This window comes from Carassius auratus, chromosome 37 (assembly GCF_003368295.1).
Source record: "Carassius auratus strain Wakin chromosome 37, ASM336829v1, whole genome shotgun sequence".
NCBI classification, from domain to species: domain Eukaryota; kingdom Metazoa; phylum Chordata; class Actinopteri; order Cypriniformes; family Cyprinidae; genus Carassius; species Carassius auratus.
The window spans coordinates 3,002,846-3,028,557 of record NC_039279.1 but is presented as its reverse complement, the minus strand read 5'-3'; the positions used below and the strand labels follow the sequence as shown (position 1 = coordinate 3,028,557).

General features: G+C 35.9%; 1 protein-coding gene across 1 annotated transcript in view; it reads right to left on the bottom strand.

Annotated features, from left to right (window-relative positions):
• Nucleotides 1–7,316: 7,316 nt before the first annotated feature.
• Nucleotides 7,317–25,712, bottom strand: part of LOC113055911 (cadherin-10-like) — a 36,420-nt gene continuing 18,024 nt past the window's right edge. The window contains exons 4-11 of the mRNA XM_026222292.1: nucleotides 24,132–24,299; nucleotides 23,019–23,206; nucleotides 22,052–22,305; nucleotides 16,316–16,452; nucleotides 15,743–15,861; nucleotides 15,449–15,557; nucleotides 14,836–15,087; nucleotides 7,317–8,498 (exon numbers count right to left, since the gene is read on the bottom strand). Of these exons, the coding sequence (XP_026078077.1) occupies nucleotides 8,008–8,498; nucleotides 14,836–15,087; nucleotides 15,449–15,557; nucleotides 15,743–15,861; nucleotides 16,316–16,452; nucleotides 22,052–22,305; nucleotides 23,019–23,206; nucleotides 24,132–24,299 (1,718 nt within the window). The 3' untranslated portion in view covers nucleotides 7,317–8,007. The remainder of the gene's footprint in view (nucleotides 8,499–14,835; nucleotides 15,088–15,448; nucleotides 15,558–15,742; nucleotides 15,862–16,315; nucleotides 16,453–22,051; nucleotides 22,306–23,018; nucleotides 23,207–24,131; nucleotides 24,300–25,712) is intronic.

Sequence of the window (25,712 nt, the reverse complement as noted above, 5' to 3'; positions counted from 1 at the left end):
GGGTCATTGGTCTCTCCAAATAGCTCTCCATATGAGGCCTGGTTCCCTACTCTGTCTAAATGCTGTGATTAAACTGCTTCCACCACAACAAGAAGTCAAGCCTCGCATCAGACTTCACCCCACTGGTGGTGAATATGCAGAGAAATCAAGAAGTCGTGACTTTGACAGACATTTCCTTGCTGTAGCAACCTAATGGCAGAGTTGCGACTAGCATTTTTCTCTTTTGATTGAAAAATTAACGACGGCTCCACATGTGTTTTAGAGGCTTTTAATGTGACACTGTCTGCTGCTCAATGTCATTAAGGCTCATTTGAAACGTTATCGAAGACAAATGATCTCAATTAGATCGAAAATTTACTATGGCAGAACTTTCCCTGTTGTCATTATGTTCAAATGGTCTCCGGTCTTATTCAGGCAGTAGACTGTTTGAAGATTAGAGCTTCATGAGAAATAGACACGGTCTACGTGAGCGGAGAGTAACATTCTTACATCCATTATAAGCACATTACCTCAAAGCGCTGCAGAAAATGCTCGCACCTCTTTGAAAGATAAGGGCACGAGGAGGAGGAGAGGATCTCGCTTGGTCATTTCAGATTTTAACGACACATTTCTGGCAGCAGGCTGCCCGATAGCTCCGGACCCTCTTAGATCATCAGACGGGGGTAATCTGCAGTGACAGTCCGTCTGGTCTCGGTTCACCTTGACCTCGGCTTTCATTTACAGATATAGTTGTATCAGGTCACCACGTGCCCTTTTATCGGTGCAAAATACAGTTCAACAAGCACAGCCGGACGCACTATAACAAACCTTCCAGGTGCGACAGTCCTTCTGTGACTCACTGGTCATATTCAAATGTCGTGCGAGGGTCACGCATGCTGTGTTTTTTAATTCGGATATATGGTTGTTGCAGTATCCAATTACTCCTCATTAAAACAGTCTATGTTTCTCAGAGAAATATTTTGCAGGCGAATTAAAGCTGCATGGATATTTGAATTATAATATAACATTGTCAGATTACAACGGCATTATGTGATTTGATTAAATGGCCTCCATTAGTGTGATTTTTTTGTTTTTGTTTTTTTGTTTTTTTTTAAGCCTTCTTACCTTTTCACTGGTTAAGAACCACAGAGATATACAAATACATGTACAATGGGGTTAATAGTTAGATAAGGCTCAGTGATTACAATTAATGAGTTAGAGATTTTGAAGAGGGATACTGGAGATAGGAGAGATGGAGCAAGTTGTCACTTTTTAATCCATTAAATAAGATTTCTTTCTTTATTTTAAATATCTTGCAAACTTTACAAATATATATATATATATATATATATATATATATATATATATATATATATATATATATATATATATATATATTCTCTCTCTCTATCTACATAATTGCCTATGAAGAATGTGCAGGTCATTTAACATTACATAGGCTATTTAATAGCTTTTCAGCAGAATATACATATATATATATATATATATATATATATATATATATATATATATATATATATATATAATAATTATTCAGGTATCAATTGTTTTGGCCAACAGGAATTGTAATAAAGTGTATACGACTGCAACATAATAAATAAAAAGGAATGACTGATATTGAAGCGTAACTAATTATATTGCTAACTAAAAATACAGACTAAAACTGAAATAAAATTAAATAAAAATAAATACATATACATATAAATATTAGTAACAAATTGTGCTAAAATGTGAATAGAATTAAACAATGTATACAGAATAAAAGCTATTTATATGTAAAATATTACTACAGTATATAAATATAAAGTAGTTATTATTATTATTATTATTAAGTTATTATCTATCTATCTATCTATCTATCTGTCTGTCTGTCTGTCTGTCTGTCCATGCATCGATGGGTTACTATACCCTTAGTAAATTGTTATCATTGAAATTATTTAGTGAATATAAACATCTTTTTAAATTGCATTAAATAGCAAGAAGCATGATATTTGTACATGATGATTGCATTTTTAGTAATTTAACAAAAGAAAAACAACAAAGGGAGATTTAATGACCTTCGTTATTGGAACTTATCTTTCACAATTAAGCATTATATTTCATTATGTTTATACTTTAGGCATTTTTCTGATTGATCTACATGCTGTATGTGGGAGACTATGTGGGAGAGAGATTATATTCTATACAATAGATAAGTGGCTTCTTCTGTAGAATGGATATATTTTGCATTTGTCTGTAACTCTCGATGTTCAGATATGACTGCAGGGAGAGAGAGATTGCAGAAACAAGAACCCTTCTGAGTTAAAATGGAAGAGCAGTACGGTAGCTTTGGAGAGAAAATATCTTCACAAATGGCTGGTCAGGAGCTATTGATCAAATGAAAAGTGGACCTCTTTCAGTGATATCCACACTTTTGATGCATTACTGTAAGTAGAGAGAGGGTAGATTTACATTGTCGGCTCGGATTGAGTTGTGGAGTGAATGTTGGAGGAAAATGAGTATCTCCTCTTCTGCCTCACAATGAAATCTATATATGTGAGATGGGCAGTGTTTAGCTGTAGTAGAGATATGCCTCTACACACCTGCACAATACAAATCTCAGTGAAACCGCAACTCCATCCATGGATAGTTTAAAGGGTCCATCATTTAATTTAAGAAAACAGCGAACAAAGGAGCAAAAATATGACCCTGACGCACAAAACCAGTCTTAATATTTAGCTGAAAAAATTATTGATTTTTCTTTATGCCAAAAATCATTAGGATATTAAGAAAATATCATGTTCCATAAATATATTTTGTAAATGTCCTACCATAAATAAATCAAAACTTAATTTTTGAATAGTAATATGCATTGCTAAGAATTCATTTGGACAACTTCAAAGGCAATTTTCTCAGTATTTTTGGAAAAAATGGAAAGCTTATTTATTCAGCTTTTAGGTGATGCATAAATCTCAATTTTGACAAATTGACACTTAAGACTTGTGGTCCAGGATCACATATGCGTTCTGTATGTGTATCATTTATCGTGAAACCAACTGAAAATATCTCTGAAATGCATATAGTTATCATTCCTCCTCTATCTGCATTTATTAAAGTAGATAGATAGATAGATAGATAGATAGATCGATAGATAGATAGATAGATAGATAGATAGATAGATATTGAATAATATTTATATTTATATTTATATTTATATTTTAGACATTGTCTAGTTTTTTATTGATATACTTTTTTTTTGTTCCTCAGCAATTTTTTTTTTCTAATATTTTATATCAGCTTTCATTTAATGAACAAAAATGGTTTATTAGCTACAGCTGTGATGAACAAAAATAACCCTGATATATATATACCACCTATGACCTGCTGTTAGGGAGATGTGCTACTGGGATTGGTTTTGTGTTGCGGGTTCAGGGAAGTCGCAGGTTTGAACCATGAGCAATTACCCTTGCACCCTTGAGCGAGGCATCTAACCTCGAGTTGCTCCAGGAGTTTGTTCCTGTAATTAGTGAACTGTAACTCACTTTAGATAAAAACAACTGCTAAGGGCATGCTGTTTATTTACCTAAGAACTCCAAATCTGAACATGATATTCCATACTACCAATTTTTATAGTGAAATACCAGATGAAAAGCCCTTATACTGAATGTGCATTTTGGGCAGATGGAGACTGCTTGCTGTTTAGCAGACAGATTTCATCCATAGTGACTTAGAGAAGACTAATTTGAGGGCCTGTCTCCATGGAGTGTTGTAGAGTTAAGTGACTTGCTCAAGGGTGCAGTGGCATGGCATGAGTCTGATGTTTCTGGGTCACCCTGGCTTGAGTGTGAACACAAAATGCAACATTTGTTGGCCAACCATTATATGTACTAATTAACCCTTTGATATTAGCACCCTGCAGCTGATCTGAGATCAACCTTCGTACACTACACTATTTTAGTGTTCTCTGATCCGACGCTGGCCTCCAGACATGGAACATCCTTTTGTTTAAAGAGCTTCCAACTTGCATTTCCTTACAAACTTTTCTGCCTTTTAAGCCATTTTTCCTTGTATTTGAAGTGAGGGTTGAAAGTCTAGTTCCACCAGTAGGGGATTGAGGAAGGTGAATACTCTGAACAATGTTTAAGCATGGAAAGATAAAAGGTTCCACCAAACGGATGACTCACTAACTTGTGCAGGCACAAGCAAAATGTCTTCATTGCTGCTTCTGCCTGTCACAGCAGTTTAACATTCTCTTAGTCTTCGCAATTAGTTTATCATGTGCGACATTGGAATAGCATATCTTTTTAAATTTAATTTAAATTTTTTTTTTTCTTTCAGTTTTATTTTGTTATGAAGTTACCTACACAAATACTATGGACCTGAGAGCTGCTTATATAAATATTTCCCTGAGAGTGTGGAGTTGGAGTATTTTTTTTTTCTTTTTTGTTTTTGTTTTGGTTAACTGTTTATTTATGTATTTATGTATTTATGTATTTATGTATTTATTATTATTATTATTATTATTATTATTATTATTATTATTATTATTAATAATAATTCATTAATTAGCTTTAAAAAAATTAAAAAAAATTCTGGGAACAGTAGTATATATATATATATATATATATATATATATATATATATATATATATATATATATATATATATATAAAACATCTGTACAATTTAGAACCCATCCCAACCCGTCCCATCCCCTGGAAGACTACAAAAGATAATAATTTATAATAATAATAATAATAATAATAATAATAATAATAATAATAATAATAATAATAATAATAATAATAATAATAATAATAAATAAAACATAATTATACAAATAAATGAAGTAATATTATTAATACATAAATAAAAATTAAATAACTTTTATAAAAATGTAAGAAAATATAACAACATTAAAAACTGATAGCAAGTTTGAATTCTTTTCTTTTCTTTTCTTTTCTTTTCTTTTCTTTTCTTTTCTTTTCTTTTCTTTTCTTTTCTTTTCTTTTCAATACTGATTTCTATGTTCACTGGGAGCTGCCGGCTATCACTTAAAATGAAAGTCAGATAATACATATACATTAAACAAAATTTATATGAAAAAGTCCTGTTTTCAGAATTGTTTTGTTTTGATGTTTTATACACAAATATTATGGATCTGAGAGCTACATATTGAAAAAGATGAGTGCTTTGCAACTTCTTTCACTATAATAGAAATATTACCCTAACAGTATGCATGTGGATTGTTTAATTTTTTTTTTTCCTTCTTCTTTTCAGAATCAATTTTTACGTTCACTAGAAGCTGCTGCCTATCATTGGAAGTGAAGGTCACACATTTTACAGTTCCTCCGAGGGAAGGCGGAAAATGAGAAATGCTTTGGCATTAAGAAAAGACTGTAATAATTACATTGTAAAAAGAATGATTATTAATATTGAGCTATTCAAGGTCAGAATAGAAAAGAGGGCAGCTGCAGTCCTAATAGATGCTTATTTCTCCGTTAACCTTACCCATGTAATAGCGGTCTAGAGTTAATGAAATAAAATGCCAATTATACTCTACCTCGGCTTGGCCATGACCGAAACCAAAGGCCTTTACACTTGAATGAGAACAGACATGATGCGGTTCTGCCTGTAGACAAACTAATATCAGAATAACAACATCAGTTTGTTTTTTTTTTTTTATTTTTTTTTTTTAATGATCTACGTAAAATGTCCATATACTGAATGGAAAAAGCCTTGGTTTAGAGAAATACTTCATTCAAACATTAAGCCACACACTGCAGCTACATTTTTGATAATTAGTGTCGCAATCCATCAACCCTTAATTAAATTCAGCAGGCCGTATTGACACTGCAGTAGATTTTAAAATATGCCTTATAACTTTAAACTATCATTAGGTGGGTTGGAATGACAGACCGTCTATTGGTTAATTAGTTAATGACTTCAGTTTTAATTTAATATCGGGCCGCAGCAAAGACAAACTGTTTCAAGATTAAACCCTCTTAGGTTCATTTAAGGACAAAGCAGATTCAAGAAAGGATACTTTTCTGTGTGTGCAGCCAACATAACCACATAAGTATTCATGGGTATGGTCGTTGTTTGCAGACTTGACACCCGTGGCTGGCAAATTTTAGGATTTGTACAGAACTGTATGTCTGGACATGTGCAAAAGGTGCATGCATTAGACCAGGGATAGGCAACTCCGGTCCTGGAGGGCCACTGTCCTGCAGAGTTTAGTTCCAAGCCTAATTAAACCCCCCTTAACAAGGCAATCAGTGTTTTCGGGATTACTAGATAGATAGAGGCAGGTGAGTTTTTATGAGGGCTGAAGCTAAACTCCGCAGGATAGTGGCCCTCCAGGACCGGAGTTGCCTATCCCTGCATTAGACCTTTCGGTATGTTTCAACTAGGAAAACAGATTTGTATGACCCTTGCACGACTGTATGGTAAAATAAATAAATAAATACACACACACACACACACACACACACACGCCCGCACGCACGTGTGTGTGTTTGTTTGAGTCAGAATCTGTCCCATGTTTTGTGTGTTTATTGATTTATTTCCAGGTGTTCTCCATTTGTATTAATTTGATTCCAGGTGTTTTCTATGTTTCATTGATCGCAGGTGTGTCTAGTCAGTTATTCCAATTGTCTGTTTATAAATACTGTTTCCTGCTTTGAGTTCACTGTCGGCTCTTAAATGTGTTCTGTGGTTTCCATGTCTTTGAATTTAAATTCCATGTTGAAGATCTCCTGCGTCTCCTAGCTCCCCATGTTATGTGACTATATATGTATATGCCACACAGATCTAATATAAGCATGCAATTTCATACCTAGCTGTTTACCTTCACATACATAGCTAACTGTTTTATAATTCGTTTTTAACAAACTTTTGTGTTATTTGCGCAATGAGATAACTTAGTTTAGTACTCACTTGCTGTATGACAACCACTTTCTGTGCGTGTGCTTCAGATGTGTGCTCAGAAAACCCTAAAACTGAAGTTTAAATGCATGATTTCAGCTTGAAAGACATGATTATCAAAACCAAACAGGTTCATATCTTGAGGTACGAGCTGTAAACGTATAGCCTTATTCTGGAAAATGTGGTGGGGAGCAGCATCTCATTTGCATTTAAAGAGACGGACACTAAAACAGTGTGTTTCCGCTTCCATTCAGCATAGGCTTTTTCAAAATGATACAATAAATGATCTGTGAAGTATTTTGAGCTGAAACTTCACGGACACATTCTGGGGACGCCTGAGACTTATATTCCATATTATAGAAAGGGGCATAATAGGTCACCTCTCAATTGAGAACAAACCATAAAGAGAAAAGATTTTAAAACTTTATTATCAAAACAAGTATAAAAATATAAATACTGTATAAAACAAAGCGACAGCATTCAAACGACATGAACAGAATGACTGATATTCTACAAGTACACAATTCATTGTACAGCTCTAACTCTATGTTCTGAGATGAATCCACAGTTTGACAGAACCCATATAAACCTTCCACAGAAAAACTGCCTCTTAAACAGAGATATCAAGTAGTTTACATAATGATCATACTTGTAAAACATATTATACACATACTGCACCTATTTTAGACTTGGTCTGCAATAACAGCTAAGCTTTTTTTAAATAATTTTCATCAGGTTTTTTTTAGCCATAAACATCGATAGTGTAGAAAGCTACCATCACTCACCTTGGTTATAAAACACATTGTCCACACCATTGATTACAACAAATCCCTAATCTTAAAAGGCATCTTTACTGATTCTTTTTGGGGGGGAAAGAAAGAGAGAGAAAGAGCGAGAGAGACCAGAAGAAGAAGAGGACAAAGTTAAAGTAGACAAAGAGAAAAGAGAATGTCTATGCGAAGAGCTCCCAGTAGTTGAGCGCGATGTTCAAGTCTTCATAGATTTCGTCTATTTGCGTTACACAGCAGAGAACAGAGGGAGACTTCAGTATGTATGTGTTAATTTAGTGCTCTGAGATATATTTAAGTGTGCTGTGTTGCTTTAAGTCTCTCTCTGGGACTCCTGCCCTATATACATATCCGCCAGTTTTTTGAACTGTGGACCCCAGTGACTCAGATAGTCAAACTCTTGGTCCCCCTCGGTGGCGGCTGATTCCAGAGAGCTGAGGGATTCCGCCAAAGAGCCGTTGCCTTCGTAGGCGTAGGTAGCCAAGGAGTCATAAGGGGGCGCTGTGGGATCCGAGTCGTTTTCATGCAGCCGTCCGTTGATAAAGTCCCTCACATCTGTGTTGTCTTTGATGGGAGACGAGCGGCGGAAGGGGAACAGCATTTCGGGCATTATGTCCCGGCGGAGTTTGTTGGTGTCGATGACCTCCGGGTTCCGCAGGGTTCCGATGTCAAAGGCCTGCGTGTCCTCCTCTCCGCCGCCCTCATCGTTATAGCTGACCACGTTGTCCCTGACGTCTTCTTTTGAGATGATCAGGGGCTCCTTTTTCTTTTGACGCCGCAGGGCAGCAAACAATACCACAATCACTATGGAGACAGAGACAGACGAATGAAATGATATCATCAGCATGGTGCAAATCAAGCTGAACAAAGCTCTGTGATAGTCATGCATTCTGAATGTCACAGAGATACCTGACACTACAGAGCCGAAGCAATGCTTCCTACAGGCTTTTGCTTGATAACTACGCTGAAAATAAAATTGGATTTGAAACAGTTTAAACTCAGAAAGTGCAACTTCCTCTCAGAAAGTAGTAAATTGGCCAAGTGTTTTTATTTTTTTAGTGAGGAAGGAATGATCATTGCTGTTGGTCTAGAATATGATTACTATGATAACTTTGTAATTGTGTCTTTTAGGAGTGTGGTAGCATAGAAATGGTTACAAAGATGCCAAACATGGACTAAAAACCCTAAAACTATATATATATATATATATATATATATATATATATATATATATATATATATATATATATATATATATATATATATATATATATATATATATATATATATATATATATATATATATACTTGATTTGTTAAAGGCTCACATGAGTCAGTCATTTGCAATTCATACTAAACTGTTTGTATTAGTAAATTTGAATTAATTAATTCAGATTATTAATTTACATGATTGGTTCATTGATTTGTTTGTGTATATACACACACCTGACTGAGAGGCTTATTATGCAGCTCATTTTGCAGATCATTTTTGATCACTTTGTCTTCTCAGGTGAAAATCGCAATTATATTCATGATAGTTGACGCCTACTAGCATATGACTTTTACCAAAAAAAGTGTCTTAGAAAGTATTGTTTTCTGTAAGTGAGTAAACAAGATGATTTTCACATAATTTAGAAAGAAAAATTATTGGCTACAAGCTCTAGTTCTCAAAAGTCCCGGCAACCAATGTTCTGTATGTGTTTTTTTGCCTTATTCAAGTGATTTAACATTTTTAGTTTTTCACTAACCATGCATAACATTTTTTTTTCTTCTCAAAAACACAATCTTGTACATACATGCTGATTACATATTATTATAGCCCAGTTTTTGCTGATTACAGTGAGATTAGACTTTAGCCATTTAGATGTGTGTATAAGCAACTGAAAAAAGCACAAATGTCATGGCATAACAAAACTTCTCCAGGCCCCAAAAATACCCTTAGACCTCAGAGGGTTAATTCAATCAGAGAGAGAACAGACAATCGATGGCTAGGACAACAGAATTGTCACAGTCACTGAAAACAGAAGGACTGAGTCAGCTAAAAAAAAAAGCAGACAGTCTAGTCTGCAGCAGATCAGAGACACAGAAAGCGTGCATAATCTCAATCACTGCAGCGAGAAGAAAGCACTGGCGGAGAATCACAGGCTGTTCTTGGATGGCTAAAGCAGAGCACTCAGATAAGAACCCAGTGAGCAGCACGCAGCACTACAGAGAGCTTGGCTGAAGATACAGAGGATGTTTCAAAAGGTGTCATGTGCTTAAGGTACTCATGAATAGAGAAGAGAAAGGGACTTGTACTGCCTGGAGCAATCACCTTGCAGTCTTAAATTGTGTAATAAATAAAAAAAGGGTTTGCATTCTTCTCTTATGCATTACACATCTGCATGGTTCCAAAGAGCACAGATGTAAAACACAACCATAAGGTTTGATTTTTTTTTTTTTCCTGTCCTTGAATTTAAAAGTACTTTTTATGTATTTGTTTGTTTATTTATTTGAGTAAACATGGGGATAATAATAATAATAATAATAATAATAATAATAATAATAATAATAATAATAATGAAATAATAATAATAATAAAAATAGTATTATTATTATTATTATTATTATTATTATTATTATTATTATTATTATTATTATTATTATTATTATTATTATGTTTAAAGAAAACTTTATGCAAAATACTGTTAAAATGCAAGGAAGGACATAAAAAAAAATATGTCTCAAGATGTCTCAAGCCTTTCAGTGGAACTTTACGCCTATTATGCTATTCTATTATTGATTGATTGATTGATTGATTTGGTCATGGTCATGATGATTAAAAATGATTTATTTATTTTGGAATTGAAAGGTTTAACTTAATACTGAGCCATTTATCAAATTATCATCTTTTATGTTACACGGTTTATGGCTGCTGATTAATTTGCGATTCATTCAATTAATAAATCGCCACATAGTGTAATTAATTTGATTAATTGTAATCGTTTGAACAATATATTTCTTCAACTAGGAATGTATTTTTCTTTTTTCTTTCAATTTTCATCATCTAAACTGTAAAAACAGTTATTTTGCTTAGAATATTTTAATTTATTATTTTTGTTTAATTATACCTTTTTAAAGGAAAAATAATGATCTTGTTTCATGTAAAGCACTTTGAGTAACCAGAAAATATCTGTATACATGTAAGTAATTACATGTTATTTATTTTCAGATGACACTGTTTAAGATGTAGTCTTTTGTGCTGAAATGCATCGTCCTAAAGTATTGGCACTCTCTGGTGATTTCACCACATAATGTTCATGGTTTAAGGTAGAAGAGATGAGAAGAGGGAATTATGGTCCTAAAAAGGGAACAGGTGCTGTAGTTTGCAACTTGTTTTTTCCTGTTCAGTGGCTGCTCTCTCTCCTCCCAGCAGGTAATCGGAGAGCTCGCCCCTGCCTCCCACTCAGGTGTTAATTATGAAGAAGAAACGGTGGGGGGCAACGCGCTGTGTTCTGCCCAGCCTGGGGGCCTGTGGTGTGTGCAGGGCTTATTCTGTGATCTGGAAGGAGAATGCTGGTGGAAAAGTGTGGGCTGGATGCGGATACTTCTCGCTCTGGCCGCGGAAAGCAGCTACTTCCTCTATTAGTGTATATTCTGGGCTTTTCATTAGCCAGCTCATCAGAATAGGGTGCAACAGAAATGATGTGAAATGAGGGGGAAATGGAGAGCAGGAGCCTGTGAAGGAGTGGGGGATGGAGGCATTATTTTGTTATGGAAATGCTCTACCCTCCGTAACCTGTCCACTCAGCGCCAATGGACAGGTTTAGGAGAAGACAACTGAAAATGGAGAAGGATAAAGGGGAAAATATCCATATTAAGTTTGCCCAGCGAGGATCAGTGGTGGACTAGATGGTGCCTGCACAGGGGAACAGCAGAATATGAGATGGCAGAAGTGCTTGAACACACGGCACACAATTGTCTGTGTTGTTTAATGGGTAGAGACATATACTGTACATATAGACATAATTTTGAAGTTGAATTTAAAGGGACCATGTACTTATAGAATTTTTCTTTTTTTTTTTTTGTAATGTTTGCTTATAATTTTTGGAATATATATATATATATATATATATATATATATATATATATATATGTGTGTGTGTGTGTGTGTGTGTGTGTGTGTGTGTGTGTGTGTGTGTGTGTGTGTGTGTGTGTGTGTGTCAATAATGACATGGGTATGACACAGGTATTACAAGGAGAGGGTGACTTATGAGGACAAAACCCATGTCCCCATTTTTCAAAACGCTTATAAATCATACAGAATTAGTTTTTTTGAGAAAGTACAAATGCACAAAGTTTCCTGTGAGGGTTAGGGTTAAGTGTAGGGTTGGTGTAGGACCATAGAATATACAGTTTGTACAGTATAAAAACCATTACGCATATGGGATGCCCCCACTTTTCACAAAAACAAACGTGTGTGTGTGCGTGTGCGTGTGTGTGTGTGAAATACTGTAAATAAAATGCTATACTTAAAAAGTAGAAATTAAAATGTTTTATATCGTGAAATCCTATTATAAACTACAATAATTGTTTATTTTATTTTACTATTTTATAATGTAATGTATTCAGCAGTTATTACCTCAACTTTGGTGTCACATACTCCTTCAGACATCATTTTAATATTCTAATTTGGTTTTAAATTATTCTCTATTATTATTGCTCATTGTTCAAATATTAATCACGGTTCTTTTTTGTTCCCAACATTAGAAACAGCTGTTGCTGCTTGATATTTTTATTGAATCTTTTTCAGCATTCTTTGATTAATAAAAAGGTCAAAAGAACAGCATTTGTTTTAATATAAATATTTTGTATCGTATTATGTCTTTGCTGTCACTTTGATCAATCCCTTATTAATTCCAACGGTGTTTCGTTTACTTTATGACTTGTGAATGTACTTTATGTACTTACTACGTTTTAGTACTGTAACGTGTGGTGTAAAAGTAGTAGCAAAGTTAATTACTTTTCCAAAAGTTCAACTGTGAGAAACTCGTAGCTTGACATTTAAACATTGCGTCCCCAACACCAGCTTTGATACAGTCCATCGAAAAAGAAAAACACGACTCGTGGGTCTCGGGATGCTGTTGGTGAATTTAAATGAGTTTAAGAACTGAGGCACCATGACTTAAAAAGTAATAAATTATGAAGCATTTTTCATGTATTCATAAATTTTGACAGATTTTAACCATCTCTTGCTGCTTTGCTTTGTACTTTACAAATATAATCTATAAAGAAAGTAAAGTTAAACCAGACACTGCGTCTGTAGTGTATTCAAGAGTTCAGTGGCAAATAGGTTCAAAGTTGAATTTGTTAGAACTTTGAGGGCCATGTAAAAAAAAATGTCATCAAAACACTCGTCACTAGTTTACTTCCAGCATTGCTATTTTATATCCGAATAGATAGTATGTCTTTAATATGTGTAAACAAAAGCCAGCAAATAATAGATACTGTAGCTAAGTCAACCTGAAGTTAGAGGCAGATAATAGAAAATGCTGAACGATGACGGATTGCCTCAGGTTAGACTCGAGAGATGCACTCACCAGCAGTTTCAACAATTACTTATTGATGGATGTTTTAACTTAAGCACAACATATTTTTCCTTTTCTCTGCAGAAACAACACAGACACATGCTGTTCAGAACCAGCTGCACTTTCATACTGCATTACCTTCCACAAGTGGCATTTTAGGACGTCAGGAAGGAGCATGCGACCTACTTAAGCCCTGGAAGAACACAAAGGCCTTTTTGTCAATTGCAAACATTTAATAATGAAAGCTATTTTTCCACAACGCTGCACTTTCTGAGGAAAGCAAAGAACGAGAGAGAGAGAGAGAGAGAGAGAGAGAGAAGCTGCAGTAATGTCTTAATGGGGTGCCCTACTTTTTGATTGTCTGGAGGAAATATTTAGAGAAAATTCTAAGTAAAAATGAATAAATAACAAAATAAACATCACATCTATATGTCTGTCTGTCTGTCTGTCTGTCTTTCTGTCCGTCTGTCCGTCTGTCCGTCCGTCCGTCCGTCCTTCCATCCATCCATCCATCCATCCATCCATCCATCTGTCCGTCCGTCTATCCATCCATCCATCTGTCCGTCTGTCCGTCTGTCCATCCATCATCCATCCATCCATCTATCTGTCTGTCTGTCTGTCCGTCCATCCATCCATCCATCCATCCATCCATCCATCCATCCATCTATCCGTCCGTCCATCCATCCATCCATCCATCCATCCATCCATCCATCCATCTATCCGTCCGTCCATCCAAACATCAATCCATCCATCCATCCATCCATCCATCCATCCATCTATCTATCTGTCTGTCAATTTATTTCTAAACAGTTGCATTACTTTTAACCTTAACAAATTGTGCTTTATTGTGAAGTGTTCAATTATCTACTGACTGGTACATCAAATTCAAAAATTCTTAAGATTTTAATACATGTTTTCAAATCAAAAGTGATGTGTAAGACTTGATAAACTGGCCAGTTCTGACAGAGGTTTGCAGATCCATGAGAACGTGTAGAACACAGTGTGTGGCCACTTCTGAAGTTCACAGCCAATCACAACACTGTGCCAAAGTACAGTCTCCTCCTCATCAGTAGATGATCAATGCATCTTCTGTCTAAACACACCCTGTTCTGAGTCTGCAACCCTGACATATATGCCTCAATCACAACAACAGCCTGCTTCTGACCAAGAGAGGTAAGACACAACAACAGAAACAGCTAGAAACTCCACAACCTTCCTCCTGTCTCTGAGCCCTGTTGATTTCACTGCAGAGCCACAGTGTTTGAACTGTTTGGTGGGTTCAGTCAGTAATGTAGCCTAGTTAGATCAGTGCATTTGCTGTTTATAGATGATGAAATGCTTCTGAGAAAGTGCACTACATATTGTTTCATATCACAAATTAGAGTAAACAAAATGCTGCAGGTAAAAAGGGCTGCTATTTTCAGGGTGGACCAGAATCCGGATTAACCATATGGACAATTGGGCTTCTGCCCAGGGGCCCCGTGTTCAGAGAGGCACCGTGCAGGGCCATATAAAGGTTTTATAAAATAGCTAAATGCCCCAATGCTATATATTTACAGGAGTTCAACACTTACTCAGTAGTATTAAAATGCAGAGTAAAATGGCCACCAGGGCTCCAGTGCTGAGTCCAGCTGAGAGCAGCAGGGCCTCAGTGCTGCACGTCTGCACATTCCCACGGCTGTCGCAGGCGCAGACGCGGACCGTCAGCGTGCTGGTGCTGCTCTGGATCGGGTAATCGTTGTCTGAGATGACAACAGGCAGCAGGTATGAGCTCATTTCTCTTCTGTTGAAGCCACCCCGGCGGGTCAGGATCCGTGCTGTGTTGTCTACAACACAATGATGTCAAGATTAATATAGAAAGTGAGACTAGTGGGCAATATAATGAGTTGTTTTAAAAGTTTAAGTATTGAGTTGGGTTTTTAGCTAGCCAGTTGCTTCTATATAAAATACTTGCTTAGTGATTTGCATATGGGAGTTCATCTAATTATGCATATAAACAATTGGGCAAATAATTGCAACTTTATACCTCAGTTATATATTGGGGTCAGTATGTTTTTTTTTTTTTTTTTTTTTTTTTTTTTTATCCCAGAATCTATATTTTTCATTGTATTTCTTATTTTAAAATTAGCTCACCATTACCTGTTTTAGTTTTTAATTTGTCCCAGAAATGGGTTTCCATTAAATTACCTTCATTGTCGAAGACGGTGAAGTTTGGATTGATGGTGCTTAGACTGAAAACAAACTTGTGCCCAACAAGAGGTTCATCAGTGTCCACAGCACTTATGGTCTGGATGAGCTGGAAACATAACAAGCTAAGATTATTCACCTTATTCTAATTCTAAACAGAAATGTGTAATTTAACAAAAGCATCAAGAATAAGTGCAATTCGTAAGCTTTACGGAACAGCAGAAGTAACAAAGCAAGCGGAAGCGTTTAGTAAAATATTTGTGTGAAACAATGAATAAACATGAAAATGCATACCTGACCAGCTTTGACATTCTCACAGACAAAGGTCTCGTAGTACATGGCGAATTCAGGCGCATTGTCATTCACGTCACGCACTTTGATAAACACCGGCACTCTGGTTTGCAGGGCAGTACCTAGACACCAATGATGAATGCGTTTCAGCAATTGTGGAAGATATTCAGTTTGCATTCAAGAGTCTGAATTTGTCTTTCAGCCTCTTACCCCAGGCATTTATTCTTCTACCGAGAATGCAGAAAGCATGAATTAAACCACAACTCAAGGTGACAATTTGATTTTTCTCATCAGTCATTTATTCTATTGCTGTCGTTTTAACCATTTCTGAAAACGTCTTGAGGCTCTTAAAGTTTTAGTCCACCTGTGATAACATAATTAATTTTGAACAAACAAAAAAAATAAAATTATAATAAACATTTGAAAATGAATTTCAGACCATAACTAATTCACAATTTAAAATTGAAATATTGAATTAAAATGCAAGAGCTTTCTGCATCGTTATAAGTAAACCTTGCAGCAATATGCCATTTAATATTTGTAGTGATCCAGCAAAGGCTCACAATGCAAACTTACTGAGTTCGGTTGCCAGAACAGAGATGTTGTGCCATTTGGAAGTTTCTCTGTCCAGAGCCTGCAGTGTGCTGATGGTCCCATTGTTGGAATCGATGTTAAACAGTCTCTCCAGGTCTGTGTGGCGATCAATGGTGTATCTAAAACAAGAATGACGGTAATGAATGCGAGACAATGGAGCTCTGATCATGCCCAGGCACAGGGATAGAACGATCTCAGTGTTTTAAAGTGCTGTAAACACTGTCCCAGAAAGTGTAAAAGGGTACATCACACACCCATAATCAAGGGTCCAGAACAGTGCCTGCAACGGCCGCTTAATAAATCAGCCCAGACTGGTTTAAATTCCTTCACACGGTGGGATGTATTTGATTTGACATCTCTATTAGAGAACAAATTTGCCCTTGTCAAACGCATTGATGTTAGTTACACATCGAGCACAATAAACTATACATTGTACCTCTGCGTTTTAAGACCACGGATACAAACTACCCTGCTGAAAAGACCAGATATTGAATTCTCATGCCTGTCCGGACTAGTTTACAGCATCTATAAAAAAGTATTCAACCTTTTAGAAGTTTTTATGTTCTGCTGTTTGACAGCATTGAATAACAGAGGATTTAATTTGCCTTTTTGACAGGGTTTAAAAGAAAAATCTTTTGTATCATCATGGAGACATTTCTGCTAATTGGTCATAGTTATTAAGCACAAACTATTTTTTTGATGCAGAAATTTGCATTTGTTTTCTTTCAATTCATGAATTTGGCTACACCTGTTGAACTGGAATTGGAATTGGAATTTGAATAAAAGGAAGTGAATTTTACTGAAATGAAATGAAAATAAATATAATATTTACACACACAATACAAATAAATAAAACAAAGTCTATTGGAGTATATTTTTAGTTAAAAAAAAATATTTTATTTTGCCATATGTGGTTTCTATGTAATTATTTGTCAAATGTACTTACAATTTCTAAATGAACATCTTAAAGATTAACTTTTCGGTGTAATGATATTTCAGCTTTGCACATCTGACCATTATAGATTTTCCCATTTTTTTATTTTCAAAACTCTGACAGGTTTCATGGACATTATAATTCCACCCAGATCTGGACTCGGGCCATTCCAGGACACTAGTATAGTTGAGTTTTAGCCATTCTTGTATAACTTTGACTTTATGCTTCTGGCCATTGTCTTGCTGGAAAAACAAATCTCCTCCTGCAGGTGTCTTGCAGACCCCTTCAGTTTGTCCTCCAGGGCTTCAGTGTATTTTGCTGCATTCATTTTACCCTCACAAGCCTTCCAGGGGCTGCCGCAGAGAAGTATATATGCCCCTCAGCATGATGCTGCCACCACCATGATTCACAGTGGGGATGATATGTTTCTGCCGATGCTCAGTGTTTAGCTTACACCAGACGTGGCGTCTATTTTAATGGCCAGAAGGCTCAATTTTAGTCTCATCAGATCATAGAACCTTCTTCCAGCTGGCTTCAAAGTCTCCCATACGCCTTTTGTAGCCGAGATGTCATATGACAGTCTTTTAGCAGCTGCTTTTTCTTTTCCGCTCTGACTGGTGAAGGACATGGGTGACAGTTGTCATTCCAATCTCAGGTACTAACGCGTTTAACCTTTTTCAGTGTTTCCTTGCACAGTCTCTCAGTGTCTGAGGATATCCTCCTCTAGGTTCATTTACGGCTGTGCCACACTCTTTCCTTGACTTGAAAATCTTCTTGTAATAATCCCATGCCTTATGCATTTCAATTACTTTCTGTTGGGAGTGTTTTTGTATGGTGCAAGTTCTGTCACAATGACTCACCAGAAGTTGAAATGTCCAGATGGAAGTGTATTTAGACCACAATCAGTTGAAACCCTTTGTTATGTTTAAGTTTAAGTCTGGGCTCTGACTAGACCATACAAGGACATTCACCTTCTTCTCCTTCAACCACTATGTGATCAGTTTTGCTCTGTGCTTTGAATCCTTGTCATGTTGGAAGGTAAACCTTCTTCCCATTAACAACCTTCTGGCAGAGGGCAGCAGATATTTCTCAAGAATGTGCCTGTTTCTTTTTCCCCCATCCATTTTTTCCTTCTATCCTGACAAGTGCTCCAATCCTTGCTGCAGAGAAAACCCCCCATACCCTAATATCACCACCTCCACGCTTTAATGTAATTTGTAATTGCAATTGTAATTTTAGTTTTATTTAACCATAACACCTTTTCTACGTGGTTTCAGAATCTTCAATGTGTATTTTGGCAAAGCTCAGTTGTGACTGCATGTGGCCTTTCTTGAGGACTGGCTTTCCCTTACGAAAAAGTAGTCTACTTCAAGTTTATTTTACTAAGTATATTTAAGTAAAGTTCAAATATATTTTTAAGTATATTTCATGTAGCAAGTATACATATATCAGTGTTCTAGTAGTATACTTGTAAGTGTACTGTTTCAATACTCTTTGGGACTAAATTGCCCCACTTTCTAGTATATAAAAGTATACTTTTAAGTATCCTTTAAGTATAACAGTAGCAAACTTTGAGTACACTACTAGTTTACCTCTATGTTTGTAGTTTGTACTGCAATTATAGTAAAAGCGAACTTATAGATATGCTGATAGTTTACTAATTAAATACTTTGTACACTTTGAAGTATAGTCTCAGTACGGAGCCCTGCACATGACATGCAAGAAAAAATTAATTAATTGTATGCACGATTTACTAATTTGTTCCTTCAATTTACTAAAACGTGCACACGATTACTATTGCGTTCCCTCAATTTACTATTGCGTTTACTCGATTTGCTAAAAATTGCGCACAATTTAGCAAATCGAGGGAGCGAATTAGTGAATCGTGCGCACAATTTATAAATTGAGTTAACGCAATAGTAATTTGAAGGAACGCAATAGTAATCGTGTGCACGTTTTAGTACATTGAGGGAATGAATTGGTAAATGGTGCACACGATTTAGCCTTATATCTTTTTCCTGCATGTCATGTGCGGGGCTCCAAATCTCAGTAAACTACTAGTTTAGAAGTTTTGTACTGCAAGTATACTCATAAGGTTTTTTTTTTTTTTTTTTTTTTTTTTTTTTTTTGTTTAAGTGAACATCATACTTTACATCATACTTTAAGTATACCATGTCCCTATTTAGGTTTTAATGGGTATATATTTTATTGTATGAATATCTGAACATACAAAACATCGAATGAAAGGACAGGTATCTGCTTGTAAACAAAAATATTTTATTTTAGCTTCATGCATTATTTTTTAAACACGTTAATGTGTTTCATAAAAAAAAATTAAGAAATAAGCATACTTTCCTATCTTTAGTTTACTTATACTAATAGCACACTTGAATAAACTTCTTTTTTAAGGGTTTCTTGCATCCCCCTTTCTTGTGATGTTTTTGTTAAGTGCACACAATGACCACTGTTTGTCATAAATTCCTGCAGCTGCATCAGATTTGCTGGAGCCCTCTTGATTGCATCTCTGACCAGTTTCATCCTGGCTCTTTCATCCAGTTTGGAGTGACGTCCTGTGGAGGATCTGTGTTGTACCAAATATATTCACTTCCAGTTTTTTTATTTTTTTATTTTTTTATTTTTTCATGTCCCTACTTGTGCCTGTCCACAACTTTCTCCCAGAGATCTGCTGACAGTAGTTGTTTGTTTGCTTCAGTTGCACTACCAAGGACTGAAATGCTCAAGGAAAGCTCTTTTCATGCTGAGCTAATCAAAATAACCACAGCTGATCATAGTTGATGGTGAATTGGCTTTGTGTGAATTATTTTAGATCACTTTATTTATTTGTCTGTTTGTTTGTTTTGGGGCATTTAAAATATACTTGTTTTTGTACTGTTTATTCCATTGTGTGTTTTTTTTTTCTTTTTTTAACAATATTTCCAATGTGAAAACACCAATTATTTATGTCAGTCAGTGACTAAGTATATTCATTATTTATAAATATTGAATACTTTTTACATTTGCAATTTTGCATTTTATATTCTGAAATATTCAGTCATTCAATTCACTGTGGATTGTTCAAGTAATTTTTTTTTTTTTTTTTTTTTTTGCAACACCTGCACACCAGCATTCAAAACCTGTTGATCAGCTATGCGTTTTTGTTTGTTTGTTTGTTTGATTGTTTTAGTTCTTTTTTTTCATTCAGCAGTATAGTGGTACCTTGGTGCCAGTAAGTGCTATTTTTTTAAGCAATCAATTATACATTATGCATTGAATAGCCAGCTGTGACGGACACCTTCCTAGCTGAAGCAACTAGCAACTATCAATTATCCTTAACCGCATACTGCATGTTGTGAATTTTAAAGTGGCTCATTTGAAAGAGCCTGAATGCTAATCATCCTGTTGATCCCGTCTCTTGTTTTCATGAAATAAAAAAGGAAATCTTTCCTATTAAACTCATTTATCAACGTCAACTTACATATTCTGCTGACATTTGAATATGCAACTGAGTGTGATGTGCATGAGTAAGCCAGAAGGACACGCTTTTCAGACAAACGCTCACAGTGCTCAAGCGGACAGGAGACGAGAGACAAGACACTCGCTTTCACACCAACTTTGTGACTTATAAAAGTCTGAATTCAGAAAGCAAAGGGTGAGGGGGAGAGAGAGAGATAAAACAGCGCCTGTATTCATCTTGCCAAACTTCCGGAGGGAAATCACCAACTGAGGCCCCATGAATAATTTGCTTTTCCCCGTCTTCACACCCATATACACACACACACACACTTGGGAACATGTTGATGGATTGGATTTAACCGAGCACGAAACATCTGATCAACAAACAAAATGTGGAAGGCGAAGACGTGTTCTGCTTGATTTTCATTCTCCATAATGAACTTTATGTTCCGATGCTTTGGGAGGCACTTTTCAATGTGTCATTTTGCTGTTTTCCCCCGCTGTACCTTTTATTTGTGTTTAAGGTGAAAGCAACCACTTGTTTGTTCGCTGTATATTCAAAAGCATTTAATTACTGAGTCCCTCTGTTCAAATCTCTACTGGACCATTAAATTGCCTGTTACAATGGCTAAGATTATCAGTTGACGGAAGCCTCCTTATTAGCTAAATAAGCCTTTGCATGATAATAAACTAATATAATGAGTGCAACAGAAAGCAAGTGCATCACAAAGTTATAAGGAATAAAACATTAAAGGGGTAATGTCAAGCAGAATCAAGTTCCCCTTAAACTTCTGAGATAAGAGGATTCATTGTACTAAAAAAAGAAACTTTCAAACACTCAAAATGTCCTCACTAATTATTAATTATTATTAATAATATGTAAAAACAAAAAATAATTTAATAATTAATAATAATTAATATTTATAATAATTGATATTTGTAATAATTAATAATTATTTAATAATTAATAATAATTAATTAATCTAATATAAAAATAACAGTATTAATATATTATTCATATGTTGGTCTAATATATATATATATATATATATATATAATCTAAAATTAATAATTGACTTCACCAATTGGCTACTGGCTCTTTTATTTAGAAGGTGGGAATTATTCTGCCATGTTGCATGTTGAATTTTCTCCTGTTCATAGTAATCTGAGAGCACCAGCTTGGTATTTCTATAGTCTTTGATATTGGATGATTTGAAAATTGAGGTAACGATCAAGACATTTCCTAAATGGATAATAGCATTAATATCATTTAATTCTAGAGCTTATGAGTAAGTGGCTAAGGGGCTTGTGTATTTTTAATAGATACTTACTTGACCAGGTGATTGACCGCATCAGGGTCTCGAGCTGACACCGTGCCAACCGAGCTGCCGGCAGGTGTGTCTTCATCCACCTCAAAAATGTACAGAGTCCGACTGAAGAGCGGCGGTTCGTCCACATCCGTGACTGTGATCCGGACAATCGCCGTGTCACTGAAAGGCCCCAGTTGCTCAAAGCGTCGATCTATATGCGTGTTGGTCACCTGCACCCGTAGTGAGTACAACCTCTTACTCTCGTAATCTAGTTGCTGAACAGGAGAAAGGTTACAAGAGCAAAGATAAGATATTAGTCCACTCTTCATGACCGGTCTGAATAAAGGAAGGCTTACTTTTCTGTTATGTTTCAGCTCAGGTCTATTCGGTCGCAGATTAACGACATGCTCTAGCAATGTCACCCTAAACTTTTCTAAATCTAAAGCTCGTTTTTGCATACAAGTGCTTATCACTCTCTCTTTTCTTTTGAGTTGAATGTCTTTTTTTTATATAAAGGCAAGGCATTGTGCTTTAATGCAGCCTTTTAATTATGAAACGATTAAAGACTCAAGGTACGATCTTTTACCTTTTGCCTATTCAGGTCTTCTTCTGTAGCTATCTTTCATTCTAGTTTAAGCAATAAGATTTGCATAATTGCCTGAGCCTCGTCAAAGCCTGACCTGACAGAGAGAGGAAATAAGCTATAGGCAGATTTCAGCAGGAAAATAGATCCCTGTGCCACACAAAAGGGAAAAAGGGACTTTTGGGGCCGTGAATAGAATTAAGCACCTTTGTAAAGTTGATAGGACACGAAGGCTTCGATTTAGGGGATTACTTTCTAAGCACTTTGCTTCGTATGGGTGCCTGCATGCATATGAAAGAATGAGAGAATGAGAATGAGGGAAAGACTGGTGGATGGTACGGATTTTATTTCCAACCGCCGACTTACTGTGTGATGTTTAAAACATTAAATATCGGGGCTGTTTACCTTCTTCACGGTTATCACCCCTTCCTGGCTGGTGCTGTCCGTGATGATATTGAACACGTCTTGCCCGTCGCCATCCAGGATGGAGTACCACATCTCGGCGTTCTCTCCCACATCCGCGTCATACGCTTTGATCCGGCCCACCGATGATCCGATTCCAGTTGACTCTGGAGTGGAGAGATGGTAGGTACCTGGAGAAGGAGGGCAAAAGAAATCAATTGGGTAAACAGTCAGGTGTTTGTATGAACTCTTTGTTCTCGAGCGAGCCGCTTCTGCGTGCATTTGTCTATTTGTTTATCCTTCTCTCGAGGGGGAAAAGCGGAGCTGCCTCTCAGTGGTTATTCTTTAATAGAATTTCAGCTCCGATGAGCCACTGGAGGTTCTTTTTAAACCCAGTTTGTGGAAACTGTTTCTGATGTGGCTCTTGTATTGGATTTGAGACTGTGGCAAAGAGAGAGGGATTATCACCCCAAATGAAGCGCCCACTGTGCTCTCTCTCTCTCTCTCTCTCTCTCTCTCCGTTTCTCTGTCTTCTAGTTTTGATCCTTCTTTCTCTATCAACCCTTCTCTTTAAAAGCCTCTTTCTGTGAAGATTTTGTTCTGGGTTCAGATTGTGTCTCATCCTGGTCCGTAGGAAAAACTGGCCCTGAGCATCTCCATGATAATTCAGCTGAACCATGACATGTGTCTGTTGCTTTTCTTATGAAATATCACTCGGAGAGAACAAAAATTGCCTAGTGAACAGATAACTTCTTATGCTGATTATGTTGAAGTCTGTTTGCAACTCTGTTTGCAACACAAATACTCTGATAATCTAGTCTGCATCAATTTTTAATAGTTGACTGGCAGTCTAACCCTTGTTCATTTGATATGCACTTTCAGGCTTGCTCAAGGCCTTTAGTTCTAGACATTTCAATAGCAGTTTTCTTCCATGAAGGTCCACAGAAAGGTAAAGTAAAGGTGTTTTGCACCCAAATGAGTCATAATTTAGTTTTATGTGACCTAAAACGGCCTCCTTTTGCTACAATATCCTTTCAGTCGTCCAATTACAAACCACAAACCATGTCTCCTTCAGCTCATCATATGCATGTGAGCGGAGGGTTTGTGCTGTCTTACTGTGCGGGAATCGAGGAGGACTGTTGTTGACATCCTGGAGGGTGATGTTGACTGTAGTCGTCCCGGAGAGACCTCCCATCTGTCCAGCCATGTCCTTAGCCTGAATCACCACCTGGTAGTGCTCCCGGTTCTCTCGAATCATGTTCGGAAGCGCCGTCCTTATGATGCCTGACAGGGTGGACGGACACAGGTTCCATTAGGTGCTATATAATGAGCTTCTCTGACTTAAGGATTTATATCTTAATGTCACGCTAAACAAGAAAAAACATAACCAAGGAAATGAATTCCCAGCCTTTGGATATTTTTTAGAGCAAGATTTAATTGGGTAGGATGTCAATCTTCAAATGATGTTGTGATAAGGTTATTAGTACATACCAGTGTTTTTAAAGCAACAGACTTAAACTGTACTTAATGGACTAAAACACATAGAAAATTAAAATACATTATTAATTTAGAATATAAATAAATTATACTAATAAAAAGGAACACATGTGAATGGGAATACACAGTATAGATTAATGATGATCTAAATAATTTGTTGAGAAAATGTCCCTGAAATTTTTAATTTTATCATTCAAAAGAAGAAGAAAAAAAAAAATCATCATATAATACACACACACACAAATATATATATATATATATATATATATATATATTAGGGCTGTCAAATGATTAAAATTTTTAATCAAATTAATCATAATTTTCAGTGGATTAATCAGGATTAATCACTATTTGCAATTACACCTGAATCCTAACCATTTTTTTTTCTGAAATCCGTACCAAAAGATAAATAACAGGACACAGATACATCATTTTCATGTATTGATTCATCAATATGTGGTTCTTTTTTTCTGAATTTCAAAAGTTTAACATTTACTTAATCAAATTTACCTGAGCACTATATCAAACCATGCCATTTAACTACAGATAGTGTAAGAGTTTTAGGTGAACCAGTGGTTAAATATAGCCACATATCTATGAAATTATGCATAGAGAAACTCGAAGGAATGAACTCAGAAACACAAACATGCGCCCTCTGCACTCTGGGCACTCTTGTTTTTAGGAGGTGTTCATTTGCTCTGCCACAATACTTTAGGATCGATATTTTCACGTTCTGAAGGCTTCAAGTGCCAGTAAAACAAAGTAAAAATGCAAATGCTTTTCCAAACAGCTGTAATTTTTTCACTGCATTGCATGTAGGCGTTCTGCGCATGCTCAGTGTGAAACACAGGACGCTATAACAGGAAGAAGCTCCAGCGTATCAACTACCAAAGTCGTCTCTGTTTATCGAGCTTGGCATGAATGTATTTGAGAGTAACTGGGGTAAAACCTTAAGCTTCTTCGGTGTTTTCGTCGCGGCGCTCGCCGCTGTTTTTTTACTATCTTGAGATTTCAGAGATCGACGACACTTTCCTGACTTAAATAATTTGTCACACTGCGCATGCGTGAAATGCGTTAAAAGATTTGACGTAATTAACGACAAACAACTAATTAACGTCGTTAACGCGCTATTTTTGACAGCCCTAATATATATATATATATATATATATATATATATATATATATATATATATATATATA